Raw genomic sequence first — 26,263 nt, 5'->3', positions numbered from 1 at the left:
ATGACAAACATTAATATCACAATAAATGAAAGTAATGCCCCATAAAATACAGAAAATAATGAACAGTAAAACCTTCAAAGTGGAAACAAATCTTGAAAATTTCTTACTAACATATAAAGCAGATTATAGAAAATAGTTAGAAGTGGATTGAAAGAGCAAGCTATCTTTTACCAATGAAAATAAACAAAGAAGTTCTTCTTGGAGTGTTTCCCCGAGAATCTTTTTCAAAAGACACTTATAGACAAAACAATCTCACATCTTTTTTTTTTCGATGAAATTAAAGAATAATCTCACATATTTAAAGAAGCTACATATATCCAAACACATTTGCTACTTCCACTAACTCTTTTTCTAAAAAAAGGTTTCAAAACTTTAGCCAAATGTCTTCAATTTACTTTCAAGGTACCTACCAAAGAAACTTTTCTTTTCAATGTGGAGAAATTTAAAAAGTACTGGATCAAAGCACCAGCTAGGACCTAGGAGCATACTTTCTCCATATGTACAGGAGAAGGGGAAATCCCGTGTAAAATCTGTACAAAAATATAAAAATCTTCCACAAATACATGACTTTTGAAAAGTAGCAATCATATATATATATATATACACATAGGAATTAGTGACCGCACCAAAAATGTTCAAAAAACAAAAAGACTCTAGTACATGGGGCAAGGGTTCTCAATGCTTTCTCAAGAGGCAGGACAGAAACATCGAGATCAAAGGAGCTAAAAGACATAAGAAAAGTTGGAAATGTAATAAAACGTTGTTCGAAAACATGGAGTGCTCACAGAATCGAGTACCCACCATGGATATGATAAATGGGAAGAGCACTCATAAATTGATACAAGAACAAGTTGACTGAGTTTCAGAAGCTACCTTAGGTATACTTTCGCGAACTTCAGCAACCAACCACCTGCACTCTTCAATAAGCTTGGTCAGAAATGAAAGCTAGGGTAGAGTAAAACAAATGGGAACTAGGCATTGAATCATGAGTGTCTTGAACCCCTTTAGAAGGGTTTAGTTTTTACTTTAAACCACAAATCTGATCAATGCAACATACTATTTCAACATGGTCTACCGGAAACAGCCTCTCTACTTTACCTCTGAAGTAGTGGTAAGGTTTGTGTACACTACCCTCCCCCAAAAACCACTTGGTGGGATTACATTGGGCATTTTGTTGTTGTTGACTATATTTCAATATGCAATTGAAGGAAAAATCAAACAGTATAATATATCGATTATCGACTGAAGGAGGTAGTTAGATATTGGTGCATACAATATTATATATATATAAATGAGTTGAATTGGCTCGTTGAATATCCTTGATGTGAAGTGAGAAACTAGAGTGGAAAATTTAAAAAGTTATTATATGAAACCAATAAACTAAAGGAGTTTAAGGACAATCAACTGAAGGAGGGATCACAAGGCTAAGAAGCTAGCAGATATAGCAATTGGAAGACAATGACATGTTACATTAAGAAGGTAACGTGTCAAGTTAGGCCTAGGTCTTTGAGCACAAGAATCGTGGTGCTAGAATGAGGACACGCAAAAAAAGTACTAAAGTGGATCTGGAGTGGTAAAGAAACTTGCCAATAGCAAAATATAGAAGAGCATTAAAGAGTTTAAGAGAACGACAGTTAGATCTTTCTTAATAATGTATGTTATCTATGATATCTTCTTTTTTGGGCTCCTTTGGGGTTTCCTTTTTTGGGTGTAGGGGTGACGGAGGGTAGTCCAAAGGCGGGACCGGGATTTTTAGTTTTTGGGTTTTAAATCACAATCATTTTTGCTTACTAGGTTCCTGAATATATTACTTATCTATGTGATACAAAAAATTTTGAGCCAAACATCTATCGAAAACAAACTCTCCACCTCATAATGGTAGGGTTAAGGTTTACATACATCCTACCCTCCCCCGACCCCACTTGAAGAATTGCACCGAGTATGTTGTTGTTGTTGAATAGAGCAAATATAGAAGCTAAGAAGTGATTAATGAATCCCTGATAAGCATTAAAATTCTTGTAGCAAAAAATAAGCACAGAAAAAGGAGAGACAAATGTATCAACAGACACACCTAAGGGAGAAGAGGGGTAAAGAACTAACAAAACTGAGAGTATTAATATCAACAAGTTCTGAGAGAAAATTCTCTTATATTATAATAGGGAGTGAGCAGCTTTCAGTCGTCCTGCTTGCCGACCATTCAGCTGTTTGCTCTGTAATTTTACTATATCACCCTTAATTAATTATTATATGTTATTTACGCATTATAAAATTAATAATATTTAATAAAAAAAGTAAAATAAACATTTATAACATGTCTGTTTTAGCTGCTTCAACGGTAATTTTACCATACTACCCCTAATTAATTATTATAATAAGTATTATAAAAATTATTAATATTTAATGTTAAATTAAGTTGACGTTTTCTATGAGGTCCACTAAATTTTTTTGCAACAAGTATTTTTTATAGTAAGTTTATTATATCACCTTTAATTAGTTATTATAATTCATTTAAGACATGTCTGTTTCGCGGCTTCAACTGCATTTGTACTATATCACCCTTAATTAATTATTATGATTATCTAAGCATTGTGCCACTTAAATTGGAATAAAAGAAAAATTACTATAAATCACAATAAGCAAAAAATGAAATTATTTAAAAAATATAATTGACTATCAATGACACAAAAGTTTGGACAAGAAGAGTAACATATTATTTGAAAATTACATAAAAAGTATTATAAATTACAATAGTAACAGTTTAAAATATCAAAAAAAAATTAATCTGTTATATATTTCAAAAAACTACATACAAAAAGCATGAATCACAATAATTAACAACTTAAAAAATTTAGAGGTCAACCTGCTTGCTTTGGCATAACTTTATTGGTCTTTTCCCGTGCCTTCATTTGTTTCATCCGTTTTAATTTGTTTGTCTTATTTATTTTAATTTGTTATATAATTTTTACAAAATACAAAAAAATTCCTGTAAATCACAATAATTAATAACTTAAAAAATTTAAAAGATATAAAATTATAAATAACTATTAATGCCACAAAAGTTTGAACAAAGGGGGTAACATGTATTATTTGTTGTAACATGTATTACATAAAAATTATTTAAATTACAATAGAGATAAGAACTTAAAATATCTAAAAAAAATTAATTTGTTACATATTTCAAAAAAATACTATAAATCACAATAATTAACAACTTAAAAAACTTAAAAGATACAAAATATCTAGTTGACTCTCCAAATTATATCAGTATCACTTAAATTAGAATAAAAAAAAGTATTATAAATCACAAGAGTTTAAATATATTATAAATTACGACAGTTAACAGCTTTAAATATCTAAAGATATATTAAAAATATGATTAATTATCTAAATTCTATTTGAGTCAATTAAACTGTGACCAAAACATAACATATATTGCACGGGCCCTAAGCCTGGCAACGGAACCGGAAAATTCCGTTCCGCCAACGTTCCGTTACCAGTAACGCCACGGTACCGGTTAGTGCCGGTACCCAATGGTCCGGATAACGTTAGCGGTGCGAACCTTCAAAAAAATTCGGTAGTTCCAGTTCCGGTTCCGGTCCGTAATCTGCCTTTTTTTTTTTTGAAATGGGGAGGTATCTGGCAACGGCTCTTTTGGCCGTTGCTTTGTAGCCGTTTAAACAACCCCCTCCCAATTACCCCACACCACCCCTTTAAATTTTCACTATAAATGTCCTTCATTTCAATTCTTTTTTCACATAAATATTATCAATTCTCATACTCTCTCTTAATATTCTCACATTCTCTCTAAATATTAATAATTATTATATTAGTTGGAGTTGAAAATTCAATTATGATATTAGTTAAAGTTGAAGATTTGTTGAAGATATTACAAGCTTCAATTACCATCTTTTAATTCCGACATTTGGTATACGTCTGATTTTACGCAGACATTCGGTATATTCGTTCCAACTTTAATCTCTTTTTATTTACGTTAATATCTATATTTTTATTTTTTAGTATCTACATTTGTTTACTTACATTAATTTTTTAATTATAATATTTGTATTGCTTGTTTTAATATTTTAATTTAAATTATGGATTTCGGAAAAAATAGTAGTGGTAAAACAACAATATTTGGTAAGATTTTTCGTAGAAATAAAAAAAGTAAGGCTAGTACTACTACTAATTCATTACCGCCTAGATTTAATGAAACTTGTTTATCACAACCTAATGGTTTCGATGTTGGTATCACTACGGAATTAGATAATGAGACCCTAAGTAGGCGTTATAATAATTTTGAGGTAGACTTACCGGAGGAAGATGATATAGAAGAACAAGAGTTAGATGATACCCCTACCCCTACTAGTCCGGTTACGAAATTATCGTAACACGGTGAACTTCCCCCTTTACCGAAATTTACTAGCGCCAAAGGTACCGAACGTACTAAAAGGTCTTTAGTTTGGAAATTTATGGGGCATGATAGGGTTAAAAGTACTGCTACTTACAAGAAATGCAAGCAAGTTTTTAAACATTTGCCCGGGGGGAAAATGGAGGGACAGGGTTGCTAAATTCGCATTTGACGAGATGTTATAAAGAATTTGTTTGTCTAAAAAATGAGGCTAAGGCAAAAAAAGATGATACACAATTTGTGCATGAATCTGTAGAAGGTAATATGATTCAAACGCATTTAGACATGTTTAACCCGACTGAAGCAAGTTCATCATCGACATATAGTGAAGATGTAGATAGAGAAGAACTAGCGAAAATGGTGGTTGTTATGGGTTTGGCTTTTAGTTTTCCTTCACATCCCAGTTTTATTCATTATATTCAACGAGTATATAATCCCTCTTTTAAAGGTTTTTCACGAAATACTATTAAAAATGATATTTTTAAATTTCAAGCTGAACATTGCCATTTTCGTTGCTTATTTGATAAATTTAATGGTAGAATATCTGTTACTTCTAATATGGGTCGTAGTGTTATCGGTAATGATTATTTTACTCTCACGGCTCATTGAATTGATCACGATTGGAACATGCAAAAAAGAATTATTGCTTATAAATATGTTGATAAGTCTAAAACTGACATGTATATAGCTAGTACAATAGCGGAGAGCATGAAATATTTTAGATTTATTGGTAACCTATGACATGCACATTAGATAATGCTTCTAATAATTTGAAAGCTATTGAAGAGTTAAAAACTAGATTATGTCCTATGGATAAAGATCATTTTCATGTTAGATGTGTTGCGCATATTTTAAATTTGATAGTACATGAAGGTGTTCATTTGTTTAGAAATGGTTGTCTTAAAGTTCGAATTGCTTGTAGTTATATTTTTAAAAATAAAAGAAAGACTGTAGTGGATGATTTTAAATATAAATGTAATCAATGTGAACTTCCATATAGAAAAGTTCCAAAAGAAATTCCTATCCGATGGAATTCTTTGTTTCAAATGCTTGAAGTTGCTTTTGTATATCGTAAACCTATACAATTAGTTTATAATGCTTATAATGAGGATGTTAATTTAATGTTAGATGAAGATGATTGGACTGAAATACAAGAACTTTGTAAATTTTTGAAAACTTTTCATCAAGCTACGGAAACAATATCTACTCAACACACTCCAACTGTTTCTTCTGTTTTAGTAACTATTACTGCTATTTCTAAATATAAAAAATTATGCCCTTACAAAGAGGCAATTGAATCTATGTTTGAAAAATTTTAAACATGTTATTTTCCTATTCCACAAATTTTTTTGACAACTAATTTATTCAACCTATTTTATAAAGAACACGGTATAGTGATGTTGGTTAGAAAATTATACAAAAATTTAGAAATTGGACCTCATGAAAAGCCATCAGTTGAAATTTCTTGTGCTAGCATAGTACCTACCGCTAAGAGTTTATATAACTTGTATAAAGTTATGGAACAAAATATTGGGCCGATCGAACCTACTACTTCTAGACGTAGATATGATGATTTAAATGACGAGATGGGCAAAGAACTTGGTCTTCAATGTTGTAAGAGTAATGATTTTGATTCGTATCTTTCGCAGGATCGGGAAAGTATTAGAGATGAAAATGGAAAACAACAACTTTTATCATGGTGGAAGACCCGTATTAGGCAATTTCCAAAACTTTCAAGGATGGTTCGAGATTTGCTATCAACTCAAGCTTCTTCAGTTGCTTCGGAGCAAGCTTTCAGCGCAGGAAGATTTATAATAGGAGATCATCGATATTCGTTAGCAAGGGATAGTTTGGAGATTTCGGTATTATTTAGAGATTGGATCAACGCCGAATGAAGAAATTTTGGGCTCCCCAAAATACCGCCCCATATTGAAGACGAAATAGATGAAATTTTTTAGGAAAATAGTGATGACGGAATGGAAGCAATGGAAGAAAAAGAAAAAAGATCAATTCTGAAAATTTATCCGTCGAAGAAATAGAAAAGTTACGCCAAAAATATTATAGACAATTTAGATATTAATAAGAATTTACAATAGAGATCTAATTCAAACAGAACCCTTCCTAAAAGGTGGCTGCGTAGATTAGATTTTCATTTAATATCTTTGTAATAAATGTACAACGTATGAAATTTGAATAAATATAACGGCTATTCGCCTAATTTTATTTTAAAATTTGTCTTTTGTTTGTTGCAATTATGGTAAAAAAAAATTAATACAAAACTTTATAAAATTAGGAAAAATTTTAACTTCTTAAACTTATTAAAAATATTATATTAACTAAAACTTAACATATATTTTTTTAAGTTAAAATTTTAAATATTTTAAGATATATTAAAACTTAAACTTATTAAAAAAGAGTTAATAAATTATATAAATTATATAAGTTAATATATATATATATATATATATATATATATATATATATATAACTTATATATTAATGTCATTAAGTTAAACTTTTATATTAATGCCATTAAGTAATATTATAATTTTAATTAAAATTTAAAATTTAAAACAAACACTGTAGCAGTACGTTATGTTCCAGTAATGTTCCGGTGTCGCTCCAGTTCGATCCGGCTCCACACCGGTAGCCAGCAGACCGGTCCGAACAACGGGAAAATTCCGGTATTCCTTCCGGCGACGTAAAATTCCGGTATTCCTTCCACTTGTTGTTGTTGTTGTTGTTGTTGTTGTTGTTATTGTTGTTCTCGTTGTTGAAGAATTAAAAAAATCCCACATTGGTGGTTAATGAGATGGGCAGTCTCTTATAAGTCTTGGACAATTTTCCTCCCTTAGAGCTAGCTTTTGCAGTGTGAGTTAGGCCCAAGATCTAATTTTACAGTGATGAAGTATGTGATTATCTCATCTAAAAGCTTAAGCTATTATAGAGAGCACACTTTTCTTATTTAATTACATTCTCAACACGCCCCTCATGTGCAGGACTAATTCTTTTCATGGGTCAAGTACATGGAAATTCTTTTTAATAATGGGTGGTGGTGAGATTCGATTCCAGGACCTTAGCCCGCTCTAATACCATATGAAGTGTGTGACCTATCTTATCTAAAAGCTTAAGTTGTTAGAGAGAGCACACTTCTCTTATTTAATTATATTCTCAACAATTATCTTTTTGATAAAGTGATAAATTTCATTAGACAAGGGCAAAAGCTTGCCAGTATACATGTAAACCAAAAGTAGAAAACCTTACAAGAGGACATGGTTTTCTACAAATGACACCAACTTATCTATACATGTAGGAATCCTATGGGTGCACCAAAAAGAAATAAAGGAAAATAGGCTATTCCTTAAGTGTATAAAGCACGAATAACAATATTGAACCACAATAATATCCCCAAAAATAACACTTTGCATGGTTTGGTTGTATCGAATTGTGGAAGGTGGATATGGTAATTGAGTTATGAAAGGTGGATATGGTGATATACTATTGAATTGACGATTATTTATGTCTATGGCTTAATTTGGTTTAATGGATTGGTTGGAAGGATAAATGAATCCAAACTTGATATTGGAGGATGTTGTATGAATATGAATGGCATGTGAATGTAATTGAAGTATAAAAGGGTTAAAGTGACACCCTTTATGGTGTAATTAAGGCTTACTACTTAACCACTAGTTTGGTCAATTCAAATAATTGAATTGTGACGTTTGGTCGCTAATACTAGATTGCTATATATGTTCATTGTAGATAAGTAATCCGAAAGGAAGGGAAGTCCAATTGGGACTAGTATTGAAGGTTGACAGTTAGGTATGTAAAGCATACTCTATACCATATCTTTGGCATGAAAGTGAACAATTGTTCTATTAAGAAAGTTTCCAAAGTTATTCAGTAATATGTGATCCATAATGGTCTTGTATGATGTCCTCCGTTACCAATGAACTTGTTTCCACCCTACAAGATGTCAAGACATTCCAATACTTACTTGTTTTCCAAATCTTACATGTTTATTGCACTAATGAATGTCAGAAGGTATCCGGTTACTCAAACAAGATCCATGTGCTATTAATGACTCCAAAACGTTTCATTGATATTCCAATAAGTTCCTACTTCATTGTTGTGGCATTGATGACTCCAAAACACTTCATTGATGTGCCAATGGGTTCTTACTTCATTGTTATTGCATTGATGGTCTAATTTATGTCTCTTATTGATGTATCATTGTTTCAAAGTATCAAAAATGCGGTGGCGACCGAAATAACAATCTCAAAGATTAATTGAACTAAGTGATGGAAGTTCTCTTATCGGGTGGTATCCCAGGGGCATAAGCCTATCATAGGTCGATCCCTATTTATGTGTTTATGGGTGGTATCCCAAGGGCATAAGCCTATCATGGGTCGATCCCAGTTGATATGTACTGGAGGCAGCCTAATGGTCACCAGTACAGTACAGTAATGATTACAAAGATAATAAAAACGAAGGTAAAGTGATTGAATAAATACAATGTACAGGTTGTCACAAGTTCTAGTAAGTGTGGTCCACTCCTATTACGATTTATTCACTTGTTTCTAATTTCTATTGAGCTCCTATATCATATGTGATTATCTACAGCTTTACATACTCAGTACATATTTCGTACTGCCGTCCCCCACGGGGGACCTGCATTTCATGCTGCAGGCACAGGTACCTCAGCTCATACACCACACAAGTAGGAGCCAGGATATCCAACAGCTTTTGGTGAGCTCCAGTTTGCTTCGGGGCTTTCCGTGTCATAACCAGTCACTTTTGGTATTGTATAAAAGTTAGTTATATGGCGGGGTGTGTCCCAACCTTAGTTAAACTCTGTGTATTGTCTAGAGGCTTTGTAGACCTAATGTACAGTCAAGGTGGTATTTTGTTAATAGACGTGATGGCTCAAACGGCCAAGTATTGTATATACATATATATGTGTGCTCGAGCTTATACAGGTGATTATTTCCTTTTATATGCGACATGATGTTGTCCGAATTTCGGGTTGTCATAGAGGTATGCATGGGAAGTATAAGATTATGAACTGGTTCTCTCGGGCCACCTCGGTTACGAGTGCTAGTCCGCCCCAATAGGATTTGAGGCGTGACAAAAGTAGTATCAGAGAAGTTCGTCCTAGTGAGTCTACAAAGCCGTGTCTACGTAGAGTCTTGTTTATCGGTGTGTCGTGCACCGCATCTATAAACAGGAGGCTATGGACATTTAGGAATTGTTTTTTTTCTTTATGTCTTAGATCGTGCGATAAAGCCTATATTGTATATGAAGTCATAGTTGACCACTGAATCTGTTTGTTTCTCTTATTATAGTAATGATACCGGTTACCAGAAGCAAGAATACCGGTAAGCAAGTAGATGTGGCTGCCGAAGAGGGGACTAGTAAGTCACCCACTATACCAGCTAATCAAAGTGAGGCTCCAGCTGAGCATGCATCAGAAGCTTCTTCCACTCCGGAAGAAATAAGGGGGAGGAGAACTATATCCCCAGAGCCACCTATTAATGTTGTTGATCAAGATCTTAGAAATGCAGTGCAACTTTTGACTCGTATAGTTGCTGGGCAAGCTCAAGGGCAAGCCATTCCTACCACGGGTCCTAGTGGTACAAATAGGGCGGCTAGCCTTCGAACACAGGATTTTCTTAAGATGGATCCTCCCACTTTTACTGGATCAGATCTTAACGAGAACCCACAGGACTTTATTGATCAAATTCAAAGGACCTTAGATGTTATGCATGTAACGGGTAGAAAGATAGTGGAGTTAGCGGCGTATAGATTTAAAGGGGAGGCTATATATTGGTACGAGGACTGAAAACGATCTAGGGGTATTGATGCACCCCCAGCTACTTGGAAAGAGTTCAAAGAGGCATTTCTTGATCATTATCTTCCATTCGAGATTCGTCAGGCCCGTGCAGATCAGTTTTAAAATCTTCGTCAGGGAATATGAGCGTGAGGGAGTACAGTCTCCGATTTAATTCCTTGTCAAGATATGCTCCTAATGTTGTAGCTACTATGGATGACAGAGTTCATCAATATGTGGATAGGCTGGATCCATATCTTGTTAGAGATTGTACTATTGCCGTTTTGAACAAAGATATGGACATAGGGAGGATCCAAGCTTTTGCACAGAAAATGGAAGATCAGAGGAAGAGGAGAAGAACACAGGAATTAGAAAGAGGATATTCCAAGAGGGCCAGATCTACAGGGCAGTTCATGGCATCCCAAAGAGGGTTCAGACCACAGTTTTCTGCTAGACCACCTAGGCCATTATCTTCTTATTCTGCAGCTAGTACCCCACCACAGTTCCAAGGGTCCAGAGAAAATCAATTTGGGCACAGAAGTGAGAGTCAGAGTTCACGGACAGTGGGTTACCAAGGGCAAGGGAATATGAGCCAATCGAGATCTCCTCGAGAGCCATGCAATAAATGTGGAAGGTATCATTTGGGCGCATGTCGGCTGGGGACCAATATTTGCTTTTGGTGCGGTATGTCGGGGCATATGATGAGAGAATGCCCACGAAGGGGCATAGGGGGTATGGCATGACCTACGGGGTCATTTGTTGCATCATTATCATCGATGCCTTATTCAGGAAGGAGTGCACAACCAATGGGTCGTGTTAGAGGTGATAGAGGAGCCACGAGTTCTAGCGGGGCTCAAAATCGTACGTATGCTCTAGCGGATCGACAGAATTTAGAGGCTTCCCCAGATGTGGTTACGGGTACGTTGTCTATCTTTTCATTCGATTTATATGCCTTAATTGATCCCGGTTCTACATTATCTTATGTTACTCCATTAGTTGCTGGAAAGTTCAAAAGAATACCTGAACTATTAGTTAATCCATTTGAAGTGTCCACACCGGTTGGGGAATCTATTATAGCTAGAAGGGTTTACCGAAACTGCATAGTAACTGTTTGTGGTCGTGATACGATGGTTGATCTTGTGGAGGTAGAAATGGTAGATTTTGATGTTATAATGGGTATGGACTGGTTGGCGTCTTGTTATGCCATAGTTGATTGCTGCACGAAAAAGGTATATTTCCATTTTCCAAATTAATCAGTCCTTGAATGGAAAGGTGAAATTAGCGCGCCAAGAGGTAGATTTATTTCTTATTTTAAGGCAAGAAGAATGATTTCCAAGGGATACATATATCATTTAGTTAGAGTAAGGGATACAGAAGCGGAGCCACCAACTCTTCACGCTGTTCCGGTGGTAAATGAATTTTCTGATGTATTTCCTGAAGATCTTCCAGGTTTGTCTTCTGAACGAGAAGTAGAGTTTGGTATTGATGTAATACCAGGCACCCAACCAATCTCCATTCCTCCGTATAGAATGGCCCCAGCAGAATTACTAGAATTAAGTGAGCAATTGAAAGATTTGCTATAGAAAGGATTCATAAGGCCTAGTATGTCCCCCTGGGGAGCACCAGTGTTATTTGTGCGCAAAAAGGATGGCTTGCTGAGGATGTGTATTGACATTCGGCAATTGAATAAGGTGACTATTAAGAATAAATATCCTCTCTCAAGAATTGATAATTTATTTGATCAGTTACAGCGCGCCAAGTGCTTTTCTAAGATTGATTTGAGGTCAGGTTACCACCAAGTGAGGGTCAAAGAGAAGGATATACCCAAGACAGCTTTCCGAACACGGTATGGTCATTATGAGTTTCTAGTTATGTCATTTGGGCTAACAAATGCACCCGCAGCTTTTATGGATTTGATGAATAGGGTGTTTAAGCCATTCCTGGATGTATTTGTGATAGTTTTTATAGATGATATTCTAGTTTATTCTAGATCAGAAGAAGACTATGCCAATCACTTAAGACGGGCATTGTAGACTCTTCGTGATTGTAAGCTTTATGCAAAGTTCTCTAAATGTGAGTTTTGGTTAAAGTCGGTGGCATTTTTGGGTCATATTGTATCTAGTGAAGGGATAAAGGTTGATGCTCAAAAGATAGAAGCTATGAAGAACTGGCCAAGGCCCACAACGCCTACGGAGATTCGTAGTTTTCTCGGGTTGGCCGGTTATTATAGAAGGTTTGTTAAAGGCTTTTCTTCCATTTCAGCACCTTTAACCAAGCTAAACCATAAAGCATCCAAATTCCAATGGAATGATGCCTGTGAGAAGAGTTTTCAAGATTTAAGGAACAAGTTGATTTCTACACCTGTGTTGGTACTTCCAGAAGGCACCGAAGGGTATACAGTATATTGTGATGCTTCCAGAATTGGTTTAGGATGTGTATTGATGCAGATGATCAGGTAATAGCATATGCTTTTAGACAATTGCGGCCACATGAGAAAAATTATCCTACGCACGATCTTGAGCTGGCAGCAGCTATTTTTGCTTTAAAGATATGGCGCCACTACTTATATGGGGTTCATGTTGATATATATACTGACCATAAGAGCTTGCAATATATATTTAATCAGAAGGATCTAAATTTAAGGCATCGGAGATGGCTTGAACTATTAAAGGACTACGATGTTGATATCTTGTACCATCCAGGGAAAGCAAATGTGGTAGCTGATGCGTTAAATCGTAAGGCTATGATGGCACCTATAGAAAGGCAAGGGATGATTAAAGATCTCCACCAGTTAGCTAGTTTGGGAGTTCGCCTTCTTGAAACTCCGGATAAAGAGCTTATCGTACATAATGCTGCGGAATCTTCATTAGTAGCTGAAGTGAAAGAGAAGCAATATGCAGATCCTATTTTATTACAGCTTAAGGAGAACGTTCAGAGTGGTGCGACCAAGGCATTTGAGCTTACGCGAGAAGGAGTACTTCAGTGCCAAAATCGATTGTGTGTGCCGGATGTAGACGGGCTAAGAAAGAAGATTATGACAGAGGCACATTGTTCAAGATATTCCATTCATCCAGGATCAACCAAAATGTATCAAAATTTGACAGATATGTATTGGTGGAATGACATGAAGAAGAGCATTGCAGAATTTGTAGCTGAATGTCCAAATTGTCAAAGAGTTAAAAGTTGAGCACCAAAAACCCGGACGTTATATGCAATGCATTGATCTTCCAAGCTGGAAGTGAGACATGATCAACATGGATTTCGTTATTGGTTTGTCTCGTACATCCCAGAAGTTTGATTCTATATGGGTGATTGTTGATAGGCTTACCAAATCCGCACATTTCCTACCAGCTAGGACCACTTACACAGTTGAAGAGTATGCGAAGCTGTACATTAAAGAGATAGTCCGATTACATGGAGTGCCAATCTCTATTATATCAGATCGGGGAATCCAATTTACCGCAAACTTTTGGAAGTCTTTCCAGAGGTATTTGGGAACACAAATGAAGTTGAGTACAGCTTTTCACCCTCAAACAGATGGACAAGCAGAACGTACCATCCAAACAATTGAAGATATACTACGAGCTTGTGTAATAGATTTTAAGGGCAACTGAGATGATCATTTACCTCTTATTGAATAATAGCTATCATTCAAGTATCAAAATGACACCATATGAAGCTTTATATGGAAGGAAGTGTAGATCACCAATAGGATGGTTTGAAGTGGGTGAAACTCTTTTATTCAGACCAGATCTTGTTTATCAAGCCATAGAGAAGGTTAAAGTAATTCAGCAATGACTGAAAACAGCCCAAAGTCGACACAAGTCATATGCGGATAGTAGAAGGAGAGGACTAGAGTTTTCTATAGGTGATTGGGTATTTTTGAAGGTATCACCAATAAAAGGGGTAATGAGATTTGGCAAGAAAGGGAAGTTAAGTCCACGTTATATAGGCCTGTATAAGATCACTCGAAGGTTTGGACAAGTTGCATATGAATTAGAGCTACCCCAAGAGCTCTCATCAGTACATCCGGTATTTCAAGTGTCAATGCTTCGAAAGTGCATCGGAGATCCATCACATATCACTTCTACTAAGGATATGCAAGTTGCGGAAGATCTTACCTATGAGGAAGTGCCTATTGCTATTCTAGATCGCCAAGTTAAGAAGATGAGAAATAAAGAGATAGCATCGGTGAAAGTACATTGGAGAAATCATCAAAGGAAAGAGATTACATGGGAAGCTGAGGAAGCAATGAAATCTAAGTACCCTCATTTGTTCAAAGATGAAGAGGAAGTTCAAGAAACGGAGTTAGAACATTAACAAGTAAGTTTTTTTTTTATATATGCATAGTATTTATGTGATGATGTGAATGTTAATGATGGACTTGAACTTGTTTCGGTTGAATAACTACGCTAACATTCGAGGACGAATGTCCTAAAGGGGGTAAGGATGTAACACCCCGTATTCAAGTACGTGTATTGGCGTATTCAAGTACGTGTATTGGTCTTATTTATATGAAATTAATTTTTTTATTTTATTTATACCGGAATTTGTCCGTCGATGGTCCCATGCGAAGGTTATTAAATAATCTTTTCAACGATATAAAGATTTCCAAAAACGGATAGGTTTCGGATATAATCGATCACGTTCGAAACTATAAAACGATGGCCAGGATATTTGGGAATAGTAAATGTGCCGAAAAATTTCCTGCACACAAACTACTGAGGCCAGCCGAATTTTTGGATCAACTTCGAACAATCATAACTCCCTTAATATAATGAACTGGGAGAACTGCGACCTATGAAAAGAAAGATCTTTGAGTCTTCTTTATGCAATTGGTTTCATCCAAATCCAACTTCTGAGTAAGAAGTTATACTCGTTTTACTTCAGCCTATCAAAACAGATTTTTAGGGTCAACTTCAAACGACCATAACTCCTTGTACAGGACGAACTGGGTGGCCAACTTTATATGAAATGAAAGCCCTTTGAATTATCCTTCCAATGATACCAATTTCACCCAAGTCCGATATCGAAGCAAAGAGTTATGGTCGATCTACTTTAGCTTATCAAAACAGTCCACCAAAGGACAGATTTGACATTATTTAAATTTTAAAGGCATTTTGGTCATTTCCTATTATATTATGAACGGGAATATGTGTATATATACATGTATATGAGTTCAAAAACTCATTTTCATCATCAATCATTGAGAAAGAACAAACCCTAGCCAAATTTGACCTTTAAATTAATTTTGATTCAACCGTAGAAATTCCAAAGTAATCCGATAACTACGTTTGTCATCTCGAGCGCTTCAAACGGTATCTATTATTTGTGCCAAAAGGATTGCATAATCAAGAGGTGAATTCTAAGGTATGAATATTGTTTGCCTTTGTTCTTTTCCATATGTATATGTGTGATAGAGGATTATATGTATTGGTTGTTATTGAAAGGTCATGAAAATAGGGTTATGGACTATTTAGCATAGTTTGGTTGTATTGAATTATGGAAGGTGGATATGGTAATTGAGTTATGGAAGGTGGATATGGTGATATACTATTGAATTGATGATTATTTATGTCTATGGCTCAATTTGGTTTAATGGATTGGTTGGAAGGATAAATGAATCCAAACTTGATATTGGAGGATGTTGTATGAATATGAATGGCATGTGAATGTAATTGAAGTATAAGAGGGTTAAAGTGACACCCTTTATGGTGTAATTAAGGCTTACTACTTAACCACTAGTTTGATGAATTCAAATAATTGAATTGTGACGTTTGGTCGCTAATACTAGATTGTTATATATGTTTATTGTAGATAAGTAATCCGAAAAGACGGGAAGTCCAGTTGGGACTAGTATTGAAGGTTGACAGTTAGGTATGTAAAGCATACTCTATACCATATCTTTGGCATGAAAGTGAACAATTGTTCTATTAAGAAAGTTTCCAAAGTTATTCAGTAACATGTGATCCATAATGGTTTTGTATGATGTCCTACGTTACCAATGAACTTGTTTCCACCCTACAAGATGTCAAGACATTTCAATACTTACTTGTTTTCCAAATCTTCTTACATGTTTATTGCACTAATGAATGTCAGAAGGTATCCGGTTACTCAAACAAGATCCATGTGCTATTAATGACTCCAAAACGTTTCATTGATATACCAATAAGTTCCTACTTCATTGTTATGGCATTGATGACTCCAAAACACTTCATTGATGTGCCAATGGGTTCTTACTTCATTGTTATTGCATTGATGGTCTATTTATATGTCTCTTATTGATGTATCATTGTTTCAAAGTATCAAAAATGTGGTGGCGACCGAAATAATAATCTCAAAGATTAATTGAACTAAGTGATGAAAGTTCTCTCTAATCGGGTGGTATCACAGGGGCATAAGCCTATCATGGGTCGATCCCTATTTATGTGTTTATGGGTGGTATCCCAAGGGCATAAGCCTATCATGGGTCGATCCCAGTTGATATGTACTGGAGGCAGCCTAATGGTCACAGTACAGTACAGTAATGATTACAAAGATGATAAGAACGAAGGTAAAGTGACTGAATATATACAATTTACAGGTTGTCACAAGTTCAAGTAAGTGTTGTCCACTCCTATTACGATTTATTCACTTGTTTCTGATTGCTATTGAGCTCCTCTATCATATGTGATTATCTACAGTTTTACATACTCAGTACATATTTTGTACTGACGTTCCCCACGAGGGACCTGCATTTCATGCTGCAGGCACAGGTACCTCAGCTCATACACCGCACAAGTAGGAGCCAGGATATCCAGCTGCTTTTGGAGAGCTCCAGTTTGCTTCGGGGCTTTCCGTATCATATCCAGTCACTTTTGGTATTGTATAGAAGTTAGTTATATAACGGGGTGTGTCCCGACCTTAGTTAAACTCTGTGTATTGTCTAGAGACTTTGTAGACCTAATGTACAGTCAAGGTGGTGTTTTGTTAATAGACGCGATGGCTCCAACTGCCAAGTATTGTATATACATATATATGTGTGCTCGAGCTTATACAGGTGATTATTTTCTTTTATATGCGACATGATGTTGTCCGAATTTCGAGTTGTCATAGAGGTAGGCATGGGAAGTATAAGGTTATGAGCTGGTTCTCCGGGCCTCCTCGATTACGGGGCCAGTCTGTCCCAATAGGATTTGAGGCGTGACATTAAACCCCTGCCCAGAACCCTACAGAATTATACATTGCCAATTAAATCTACTAACTCACCTACTTCCCCCTACATATTCAGTTTGTACCAAAAAAGAACAAGCAAAGACAATTCTGAGTACTATAATGTTTACTATAAAGTAAACAAAATTGAAGCATGCATGGCCTCCATAGACAGCTAAGGAATCTGGCCCTTCTAGTCAATTTATTTATGTAAGGTAAGTTATTAGCATACTGATTTATATTTCATTCTTTGTGCGTTGATCTCTTTGAATGCTAATATTCGATAAACACACACAACAACATACTCAGTATACTCTCACAAGTGAGGTTTGGAGAGGGTAAAGCATACTCAAACCTTACCCCTACCTTGTGAAGATAGAGCGGTCGTTCTCTGAAATACCCTCAGCTGAAGCAACACATAACACAACAGCTTGAGACAATAAAGAGGTAAAATAAGGCATAGCAAATAATAGAGAAATCATAGCACACCGTACAGAGCAGGATAATGTGATAAAAGAAGCACCACCAACAAAAGGCAGTAGCAGTTATTAGAAACAAGTATAATATTCCATATATCATTCCAGCAATTAACACAGGAACATAAACATCACGTGTAAACTAAAACACCGGCAGCATAAATGGAAATTAACTAAAAGGTCAACTTTCTTTGCTATTTTTTTTTTTTTTGATAAAGTGACAACTTGTATTCCATTTTCCAAAAAATTAAACCCGACACATGTTACAGGCTCCTAATTACAAGAGAGCACGAGTATACATGAAGATCTTCAACCCTATAGAAAATATTAAAATGAGCCTGAAACATTCATAACTAATTCTAGACTTTCCATATACTCCGGTTTACACCAAAATGAAACAACACCAAGCAATTCATCTTCGACTTCTAGATAGTGTTGCTCTTGTTCTGGAAACATCTAAGGTTTCTTTCTTGCCACACTGACCCACATAAGCAAGCAGGAATAATTTTCCATCTATCTTTTATCTCCAGAGATGTTGGCATAACTACTCCATATCATCAGAGTCTGTGTTATTCTCCTTGGCATCACCCAGTTCAGTCCCTTCCTATTGATGAAAAGATACCACAAAAGATTGGTAATCCTACAGTGAAGAAACAGGTGAGTAACAGTCTCAACCTCTTCCCCACATAGGAAACATCTCGGACTCAAATGGAAACCCCTTTCATGAGGTTTTCCTGAGTCAAACAGCCTATTTAGCAAGTAACCAGGTGAAACAAGACACTCAATAGGAAGTTTTGGCTTTCCATATCAGTTTCCAGGGCCAGGGCCAGAGCCACCCATGGATCTGACTAAAATAAGGATTGTACTTTTTGTAAGCCCTTTTGACACTGAAACTACCTCACTTGTGACCCCACCATTTCAAACAATCTTGGACAGTAGTCACTTCTGAATTGTTCCAAAGTTCTATAGAAATCTACTAATCTCTGGATCTCCCAATCATTTAAATGCCTTCTATAGCTCAAATTCCATCCTTGGTTTGACCAGACCTCTTCCACAGAGGCGCTCTGCTGTTGGTTGAGGTTAAATACATCTGGATAAAGGGCCTTCAAAGAGCAACCCTGTTCCAGCCAACTATCTTCCCAAAAGGATACCTTCACACCATTTCAAATTTTGATTTTGCAGTTTCCTCTTTTAGTTTTGGCCAGAGATTTCTTATGGCTCTCTCGAGACTAGTTCCATAAGTGCTGGTAACTATTTTAGTTGACCAGTAGTCTTCCATTCCATATTTTGGTTGGATTACCTCTTTCCACGGTGCTTGTTCATTTGATCCTAACCTCCAGAGCCATTTCATCAATAGATATTGAATCTGAGTTCTCAAATTTCTCACCCCATACCCATAGCCTATTTGCTCCCAATCCAAACCTTCCATTTAACCAAATGGAATTTTTTGGTCTCACTGTTTCCTTCCCATCCTATGGGATGTTCCTTCTCATAGTATCCAATCTACCAATAACACCATCACCATCAGGAATATGTAAAAAGGGGATCATGTAGGTGGGCATGGATCCAGAACACTATTGGTTAGTGTTGGTCTTCCTTTGAAGATAGGTATTGACTCTTCCAATTCACCAATCTTTTTCACATTTCTCAATCACCCCATTCAAAATACTTATAGAACTGCTTTTAGCTCCAAGAGGTATCCCCAAATAGTAGGAAGGTCACCAATTCTTCCCTGGCCAGAGATTAGCAGATTAGGACTATATTAACTGGATATAAGAAACTCTTGTTCCAATTGATATGAAGTCCAGATATTGCTTAAAAAAGAATAAAGATTACTCTCAAAATCCTCCGTTGTTCTCTATTAGCATTGCAGAAGATGAGGGTATCATATGCGTGTTGTAAATGTGTGATCTCCAGTTCAAATCCCACTCTATTTGATACTCTGAAGCCCATTAACTGAAGGTTTTCTTGAGGGATTGGAGTAAGTCAAACCAGGGCTTCAAAATACCTCGAAGGTATCTGGATTAATTCCCATCACCATCTTTGTTGCTCTCTTCCCCTGCGGTTTTTCTTTCTCCCTTGGCAAGATCCCTTGCTCTATTACGTTCTCCTCTATCTGTGATGGAGCTGTGGAAGAGGTAAATCAAATTAGCCTCAAGTTCCGTAGCAAATGGAATGGATAAAATAGAGAGAATTCACTTCAGGAAGCCCAATTGAAATAAAATAGGCCAAAAGGTCTGGGCCCAAATTTTTCCTATTATTCACCAACTTAAAAGGAATATTAACTTTGGTCACTAGCTCACATGCGGTTGCACGTGGTGGAATATCTAGCCATTTTGAAATCTCCAGATCGTACGAAGAACCCACGTGCCCAGTCACCTCAGTAGACCCTATAAGGCTATCTCCCCCATTGTGACCTGTCTCTTCTTCAGACCATCGGATATTTGTAGGTTCTGGGTTTCATTTGCCGGAGATCACTCTTGCCGGCATCTCGATCTATATCTGCACTTTATAGGTCAAGCCTTCATGAGTCAAGATCTGAGCTCAGAAATGATTCACCATCTCCACGCACCTTGAATCTCGCCCATTTGAGGAGGTGACGTAGTTCAACCTCTTCTTCAGTTCGGATCCACCCTCCACAGAAATTTCCAATCTCATGGAAGACTTTTTGGGATCAGAGTTGGAGGGATAGTCCAACTACTCTAATCTAGACTCGATCTAATCGCTGGTGAATGGCGGTTGAGGTTGGCAACCACCACTGAAGACTAAATTTGTGGGATTTCCCAAACCAATTACCCCTTATTATGTGATTAGAAATTGTTCTGTTGGGAAATTCAAAAAGGAGACGGTTACCTCTCAAATCGTAGATGTTAATACCATGATAGTGACTTCAAGTGCTCACAACCTAACGTCGAATCTCCAATAAAGTGACACCTGAGATTTCCTCTCGAAGGGTACAGATGATGCTCTTTGCTAGTGACTCGTTCTGAGTTGTAGGAGTTGCTTCTGAAATAAAGAGTGTATTCCCTTTTTGTTGAGTTCGGGAACCATATAATTCTCTTGTCCATCCATCCATCGGAGTTTAATGACCATTCAGGGATGATGATGACACTTCTTCTCTTGTCCTGCAACTGTTTAATGACCATTCAGGGATGATGATGACACTTCTTCTCTTGTCCTGCAACTTTATAGTGCTAATATAATGACCAAATTTGTTATAGTTTCTTGAGCAGAAAAACTTTGTAAAGTGATCCCGGAGTTTCCATTTGCATATAAAGTTCCTATGACTTTTCGATGCTTCCTTGAGTGTGTATACTAGCCACTACATCGTCTTCTGCCTAATACTGGAGCTTGCCATCATATTGCGACCTCTCTCCACCCAGTCAAACCATGTTTCAGCTCTGGAAGTTACCCTGGTGATGTCATAAGACTTGAAACCAATGGTGAAATATATGGTGTCCTCCCCATAGTGTTGATGGAAAGAAAGAATAAGGAAAAAAAAGGCGGTTTAAGAAAGAAAGGAGGAAGGAGGTAGGTTTTCAGGCAATGGGAGATCGCCGAAAGAGGATTCTAGGTCCAGAAGGGATCGCTAAAAGTTTGTCTCGGTTAAAGTGCCAGAGAGCATTTTTTATTATCTAAACCAGTAATTAAATACCCTTTTAAAAACTATAATATTTAAATTATTGTAATCATTCTTTTGATTTCGAGCTTACTCCTTTTACTAATTTAAACGTACTGATTAAAATTGTGGAACAATCCTACCTAAAACTAAAGACCTATAGATTAGTTTTCTCAAAGTTAATCAAAGAACTCCTTCGTACTAAATATTAGGAAAAACAAGTTTTTGTTGAAATCAAATTCTTAAACCGATTTGGTCATTGGTAAAAGACTTCACAGCTACCTTGTGTAAGTACCCAATAAAATTTTGACAATCTGCATTGTGTAGGATAAGGTATAAAAAATTTTTCCTATATCCATTCTGAGTTTTGTTTAATTACGTTAACTTATTCATCGTGGGGCTAAGTTGCTCGAACTCGGGCGTGGGAATCCAAGACAGGTGTGGATCCCAAAGTCGGATTCATCAAAATTTAAATTTTAAAATTCGGGGGTGCAAATTCGAGTATGGATACAAGTACAAGGAGTCGGCTAAAAAAGATCATATATTATAAAAATAGAGTTATAAAAATATTCTAAAAATAGGGATTAGGTTTAGGAGTTTTTTTTGTAAAGGTTTAGGAGTTGCGGCTACTTACTTTTTTCGTTACTTTTGCAATAATTAGTTTTACTTTTTCAATTAGGAGTACTATTTAGCCGTGTTTATATTATGGTAATTAATTATACTTAATTAGGAGTACTAATAGAAATATTAATTATTAAAGAATTAAAAACCCACGTTCGTAGAGCCGGGGATCTGTCAAAAATAGTCTCTCTCCTTTTTCGAAGGTAGTGGTATGGACTACGTACATTTTACCCTCCCCATACCCCACTAGGTGGGAGTTCACTGGGTATGTTGTTATTGTTGTTGACACAACCCATGTCGGTCCCTTTTTGCCCCAACCAATGAGATCTCTCTTTCTTCCCCAATTTTCTCTCTTTCTTCCCAGCCGAAGTCGAAAATGACAGCCAACTTTACGATTATCGTTGCGAGATCTGGTTCGACGCGACATCTCTCCCTTCCAAATAAAGAAATCGAATCTCAATTTCCCCCAAAATTTGTCTTGATTTTGCTCAACGTCTCCAAAGGGACCCCGCACCAGCATCAGTGTTGCGTCGAGACGGGTTCGACGAAAATCCAAAGTGTCTCTGCAACTTAGTCGTGGGGTGTATATTGATGAATTGTTTGGATGTACCTATTTTTTATGTAAGTACTTGAGCTTTTAATATAAAATATTATCTTACTTTTGTGATAACCTTAATTTTTTAAAAACAAATAACTAAATTTCTTAAAAGTGATTGTTATTCTTGAAATGTAATTTTGTTTAGTAACAATTTTCAATATTGTTGTTTCTGTAAAAGAAATAAATGAATATATGGTCACCGAGAATCGAGATAATGCATAGATTTAGCTCACATTTATCCCTCATATATGTTCTTTTATTGTCATTTGATTACAATTATAATCATTTTGCACTTATTACGTGTGATTCTTTGTGTAGGGATGATGTTTGATCTAATAAGCGTATTTGGAGCTAAAATGACTACTTTGGGGCATTAATGTCTGAGCAGAAGCCTAGGAAAAGTAATCAAAATCGACTTCGGGGTTCAAGTATCAATTAGACATGTAAAAAATAAAAATCGAGATTTCATAGCAAAACAGTGTGCAACGTAGCCACACTATAGGCCTACATTGCGCCAGCTTTGAAAAAGAAGAGGCAGCCAAAACTTGAGTTGTTGTTAGAATAGGTTTGCGCGCTGCAGCCACACTACCCGGCTCGCGTGTCGCCAGGCCAAATTGTGCAGATTTTGGGTTTTTTCTATTTTAAAGGTATGCAGAAAGAGATTCAGAGCATTTCCCTATCTTGACAGGGTTGCATCAGAGATCGACTCTTAGCCCGTTTTTGTTTGCGTTGGTGATGGATGTGTTGACGCAGCGTATTCAAGGAGAGATGCCTTGGTGTATGCTTTTTGCTGATGATGTTGTTTTGATTGAAGAGACGTGGGGGGTGTGACTGATAAATTGGAGCTTTGGAGACAAACCCTTGAGTCTAAAAGGTTCAGGTTGAGTAGGAGCAATACAGAGTATATGAAATGCAAGTTTAATGACTCAAGGCAGGAGAACGAGGTGGCAGTAAGGTTGGATTCCCAGGTTATTTGTAAGAGGGATAGTTTTAAGTATCTCGGGTCCATGATTCAGGGGAATGGAGAGATTCACGAAAATGCCTCCCACCATATTGGGGCAAGATGGATGAAGTGGAGGCTCGCCACAGGAGTGTCGTGTGATAAAAAGGTGTCGCCCAAGCTTAAAGGCAAATTCTACAGAGTGGCGGTCCGTACGGCCATGCTGTATGGAGAAGAACGTTGGCCAGTCAAGAACTCCCACATTCAAAAATTGAAGGTGGCAAAAATACAAATGTTGGTTGGGTGTGTGGGCTTACTAAGGGTGATAGGATTAGGAATGAAAGGTGGGAGTGGCTGCGGTGGAGGACAAGATGCAGAAAGTTAGGTTGAGATTATTCGGACATGTGATAAGGAGGGGCATGGATGCCCCAGTTCGTAAGTGTGAGAGGCTAGCTTTGGAAGGTTTCAGGCGGGGTAGGGGTAGACCAGAGAAATACTAGAGAGAGGTGATTATACATGACATGGAGCAGTTACAGCTTACTGAGAACATGACCCTAGATAGGAAGGTATGGAGGACACGAATTAGGTTAGAAGGCTAGTGCATATGGGTGGGTCGTAGCCAGTAGTTAGGAGAGCTTTGGGGTACCCGGGCTGGTAGTCTTAGGGCTATGTCCATAGGTTGAAGCTGCTAGTAGAAGGGTATAGGGGTGGGGTTGCCTTTGGTTAGTTAGTGTAGGGTTTTACTTTATGGGTGTCTTATTTCTATTATTCCATGGTGTTTCATGCTTTATTATGAATTTGTTTACTATTCTTTGTCTCGAGTCGGAGGTCTATTAGAAACAGACTTTCTACTTCTCCAGAGGTAGTGGTTGGACTGCGTACATTTTACCCTCCCCAAACCCCACTATGTGGGAATACACTGGGTTTGTTGTTGTTGTTGTTTGATCCTAAAGGCCCTTTGTACGCAATATAAATAGATCAATAACTCTAGAAAGGTTACGCTTGATTTTGGATGCGTCACCTAATTTCGAAGATATCGAGTTTTTTCAGGCAAGAACAACACAACGAGCACACACTCGAAATTCGCCCTAGAGTATCATTTTTTTCTACTTCTTTCCTTGTTCGTTTTGAAAATCGATGTTATGCTCTTAAACAATATTATATGTAACTAGATTAATTTTCTAGGATGACAGATGGAACCTTTCGTAGGATGAACTAGTGATTTGGCTGAACTATAATCAAGTCGTTCTCTTTTATCTCTAAATGTTCAACTACATAGTGATGCCAAAATTAATGGTGTTGTTATATCTTGTTGATCTCGAGAGAGACTATGAGATAAGATTTTAGTTAAACGTCACTTCAAAGCATTAAGAGATTAATGACTGATTTTTCAAAGTGGAGATTCGAGATAAAAAAAAGCTTTGATGCGATCTAAGTGAATAGACAGTTAACTAGGATTTATTTGAGAGAATAGCACTAGGAAATTACTATACTTGGTCAAGAGATATTTATGAAAAGAGAAGATTCTTGAAAGAAAGTCATCAATCACTTGTTTATTTAAATATTATTATTTTCTTTTGTTTATTCTTGTTAGTTAATTAGTAACCTTTGAAACTAAATAATTTTTCGAACTTATTTACCCGGTGTTATTGAACAATTATAGCTAACTTTAGTTCTCAGTGGGATTTGACTCCAAACTGAATAACCGAATAATATTTGCAACGACCGCTTATCCCTTCTAGGACTAGTTTTGGGCGTGATCAAATTTTGGCGTTGTTGCCGAAAGCCGAAAACTAACGGTTTAGTTGTAGCTTGTAAATATTGCTAAGACAGTTCGAAAAATTTCTAGGTTTTATACATATTTGTTTTGTTATACGAAATAAAATAAATAAGTAGCATCTGGAAACTACAGCCAGCTAGATGATGGTTATTTATACTATGTGCTTCTCAATCTTAGGCGTGGAATGCGTGTGACATAGGTGGTGGTCATGATGGTCACTTCTTTGGTTAGGCTTATTTGTCTTGCCCTTCCCCGAGCCCCTATTATAATGAATCGACTTTTCTTTATGAATTTAACAGGAACAATGAAGTGGAGGATGATAATTGGAAAAACAAAGCTAATCTGAAAGAGATTAAGGATATGGTAGAGTGTCTGCTGGAAAAGAGTAATGAGGTAGAACTACTGATACAAAGGCATGATGTAACTATTTGCAACTTGGAAGGTCAAGTGAGACAATTGGTTGAAGCTTTCAGTGCTCAACAAGCTAACATTGTGGATAGTAGCCAAGAAGAGCATGAATGGGAGGAAGAACTTGACGTGCTAATGCAGGATTAAAAGTGGAATACCAACAACCTAACCAACTCGAATTCAATGATGTCCATACTGAATAAGTGGTATTAGAGTCGACCCAGGACAAAAAAGATACAATTTTAGTTACTCTGGTTTGTATCACGAAGAGGAAGTTAACAAGCGCATAAGACCTCACTCCAAACACTTCTCTACATTGTGTCCGGAACGAACATGAAAGAGGGTCAAGGGAAGAGGTTGATGCGGACGATATTCTAAAATTTGTAATGCCG

General features: G+C 36.5%; 1 protein-coding gene across 2 annotated transcripts in view; it reads right to left on the bottom strand.

Moving 5' to 3' along the window:
- LOC107873342 (putative ABC1 protein At2g40090) overlaps positions 1 to 26,263 on the bottom strand; it is a 67,915-nt gene that overhangs the window by 16,881 nt on the left and 24,771 nt on the right. For both annotated transcript variants that reach the window (XM_047414815.1, XM_047414814.1), the window contains exon 6: positions 874 to 910. In XM_047414815.1, the coding sequence (XP_047270771.1) occupies positions 874 to 910 (37 nt within the window). The remainder of the gene's footprint in view (positions 1 to 873; positions 911 to 26,263) is intronic.

The sequence above is a fragment of the Capsicum annuum genome, chromosome 6, assembly GCF_002878395.1.
Source record: "Capsicum annuum cultivar UCD-10X-F1 chromosome 6, UCD10Xv1.1, whole genome shotgun sequence".
Lineage (NCBI taxonomy): Eukaryota > Viridiplantae > Streptophyta > Magnoliopsida > Solanales > Solanaceae > Capsicum > Capsicum annuum.
The sequence above is the reverse complement of the archived record's forward strand: the minus strand, read 5'-3'. Positions and strand labels throughout refer to the sequence as shown.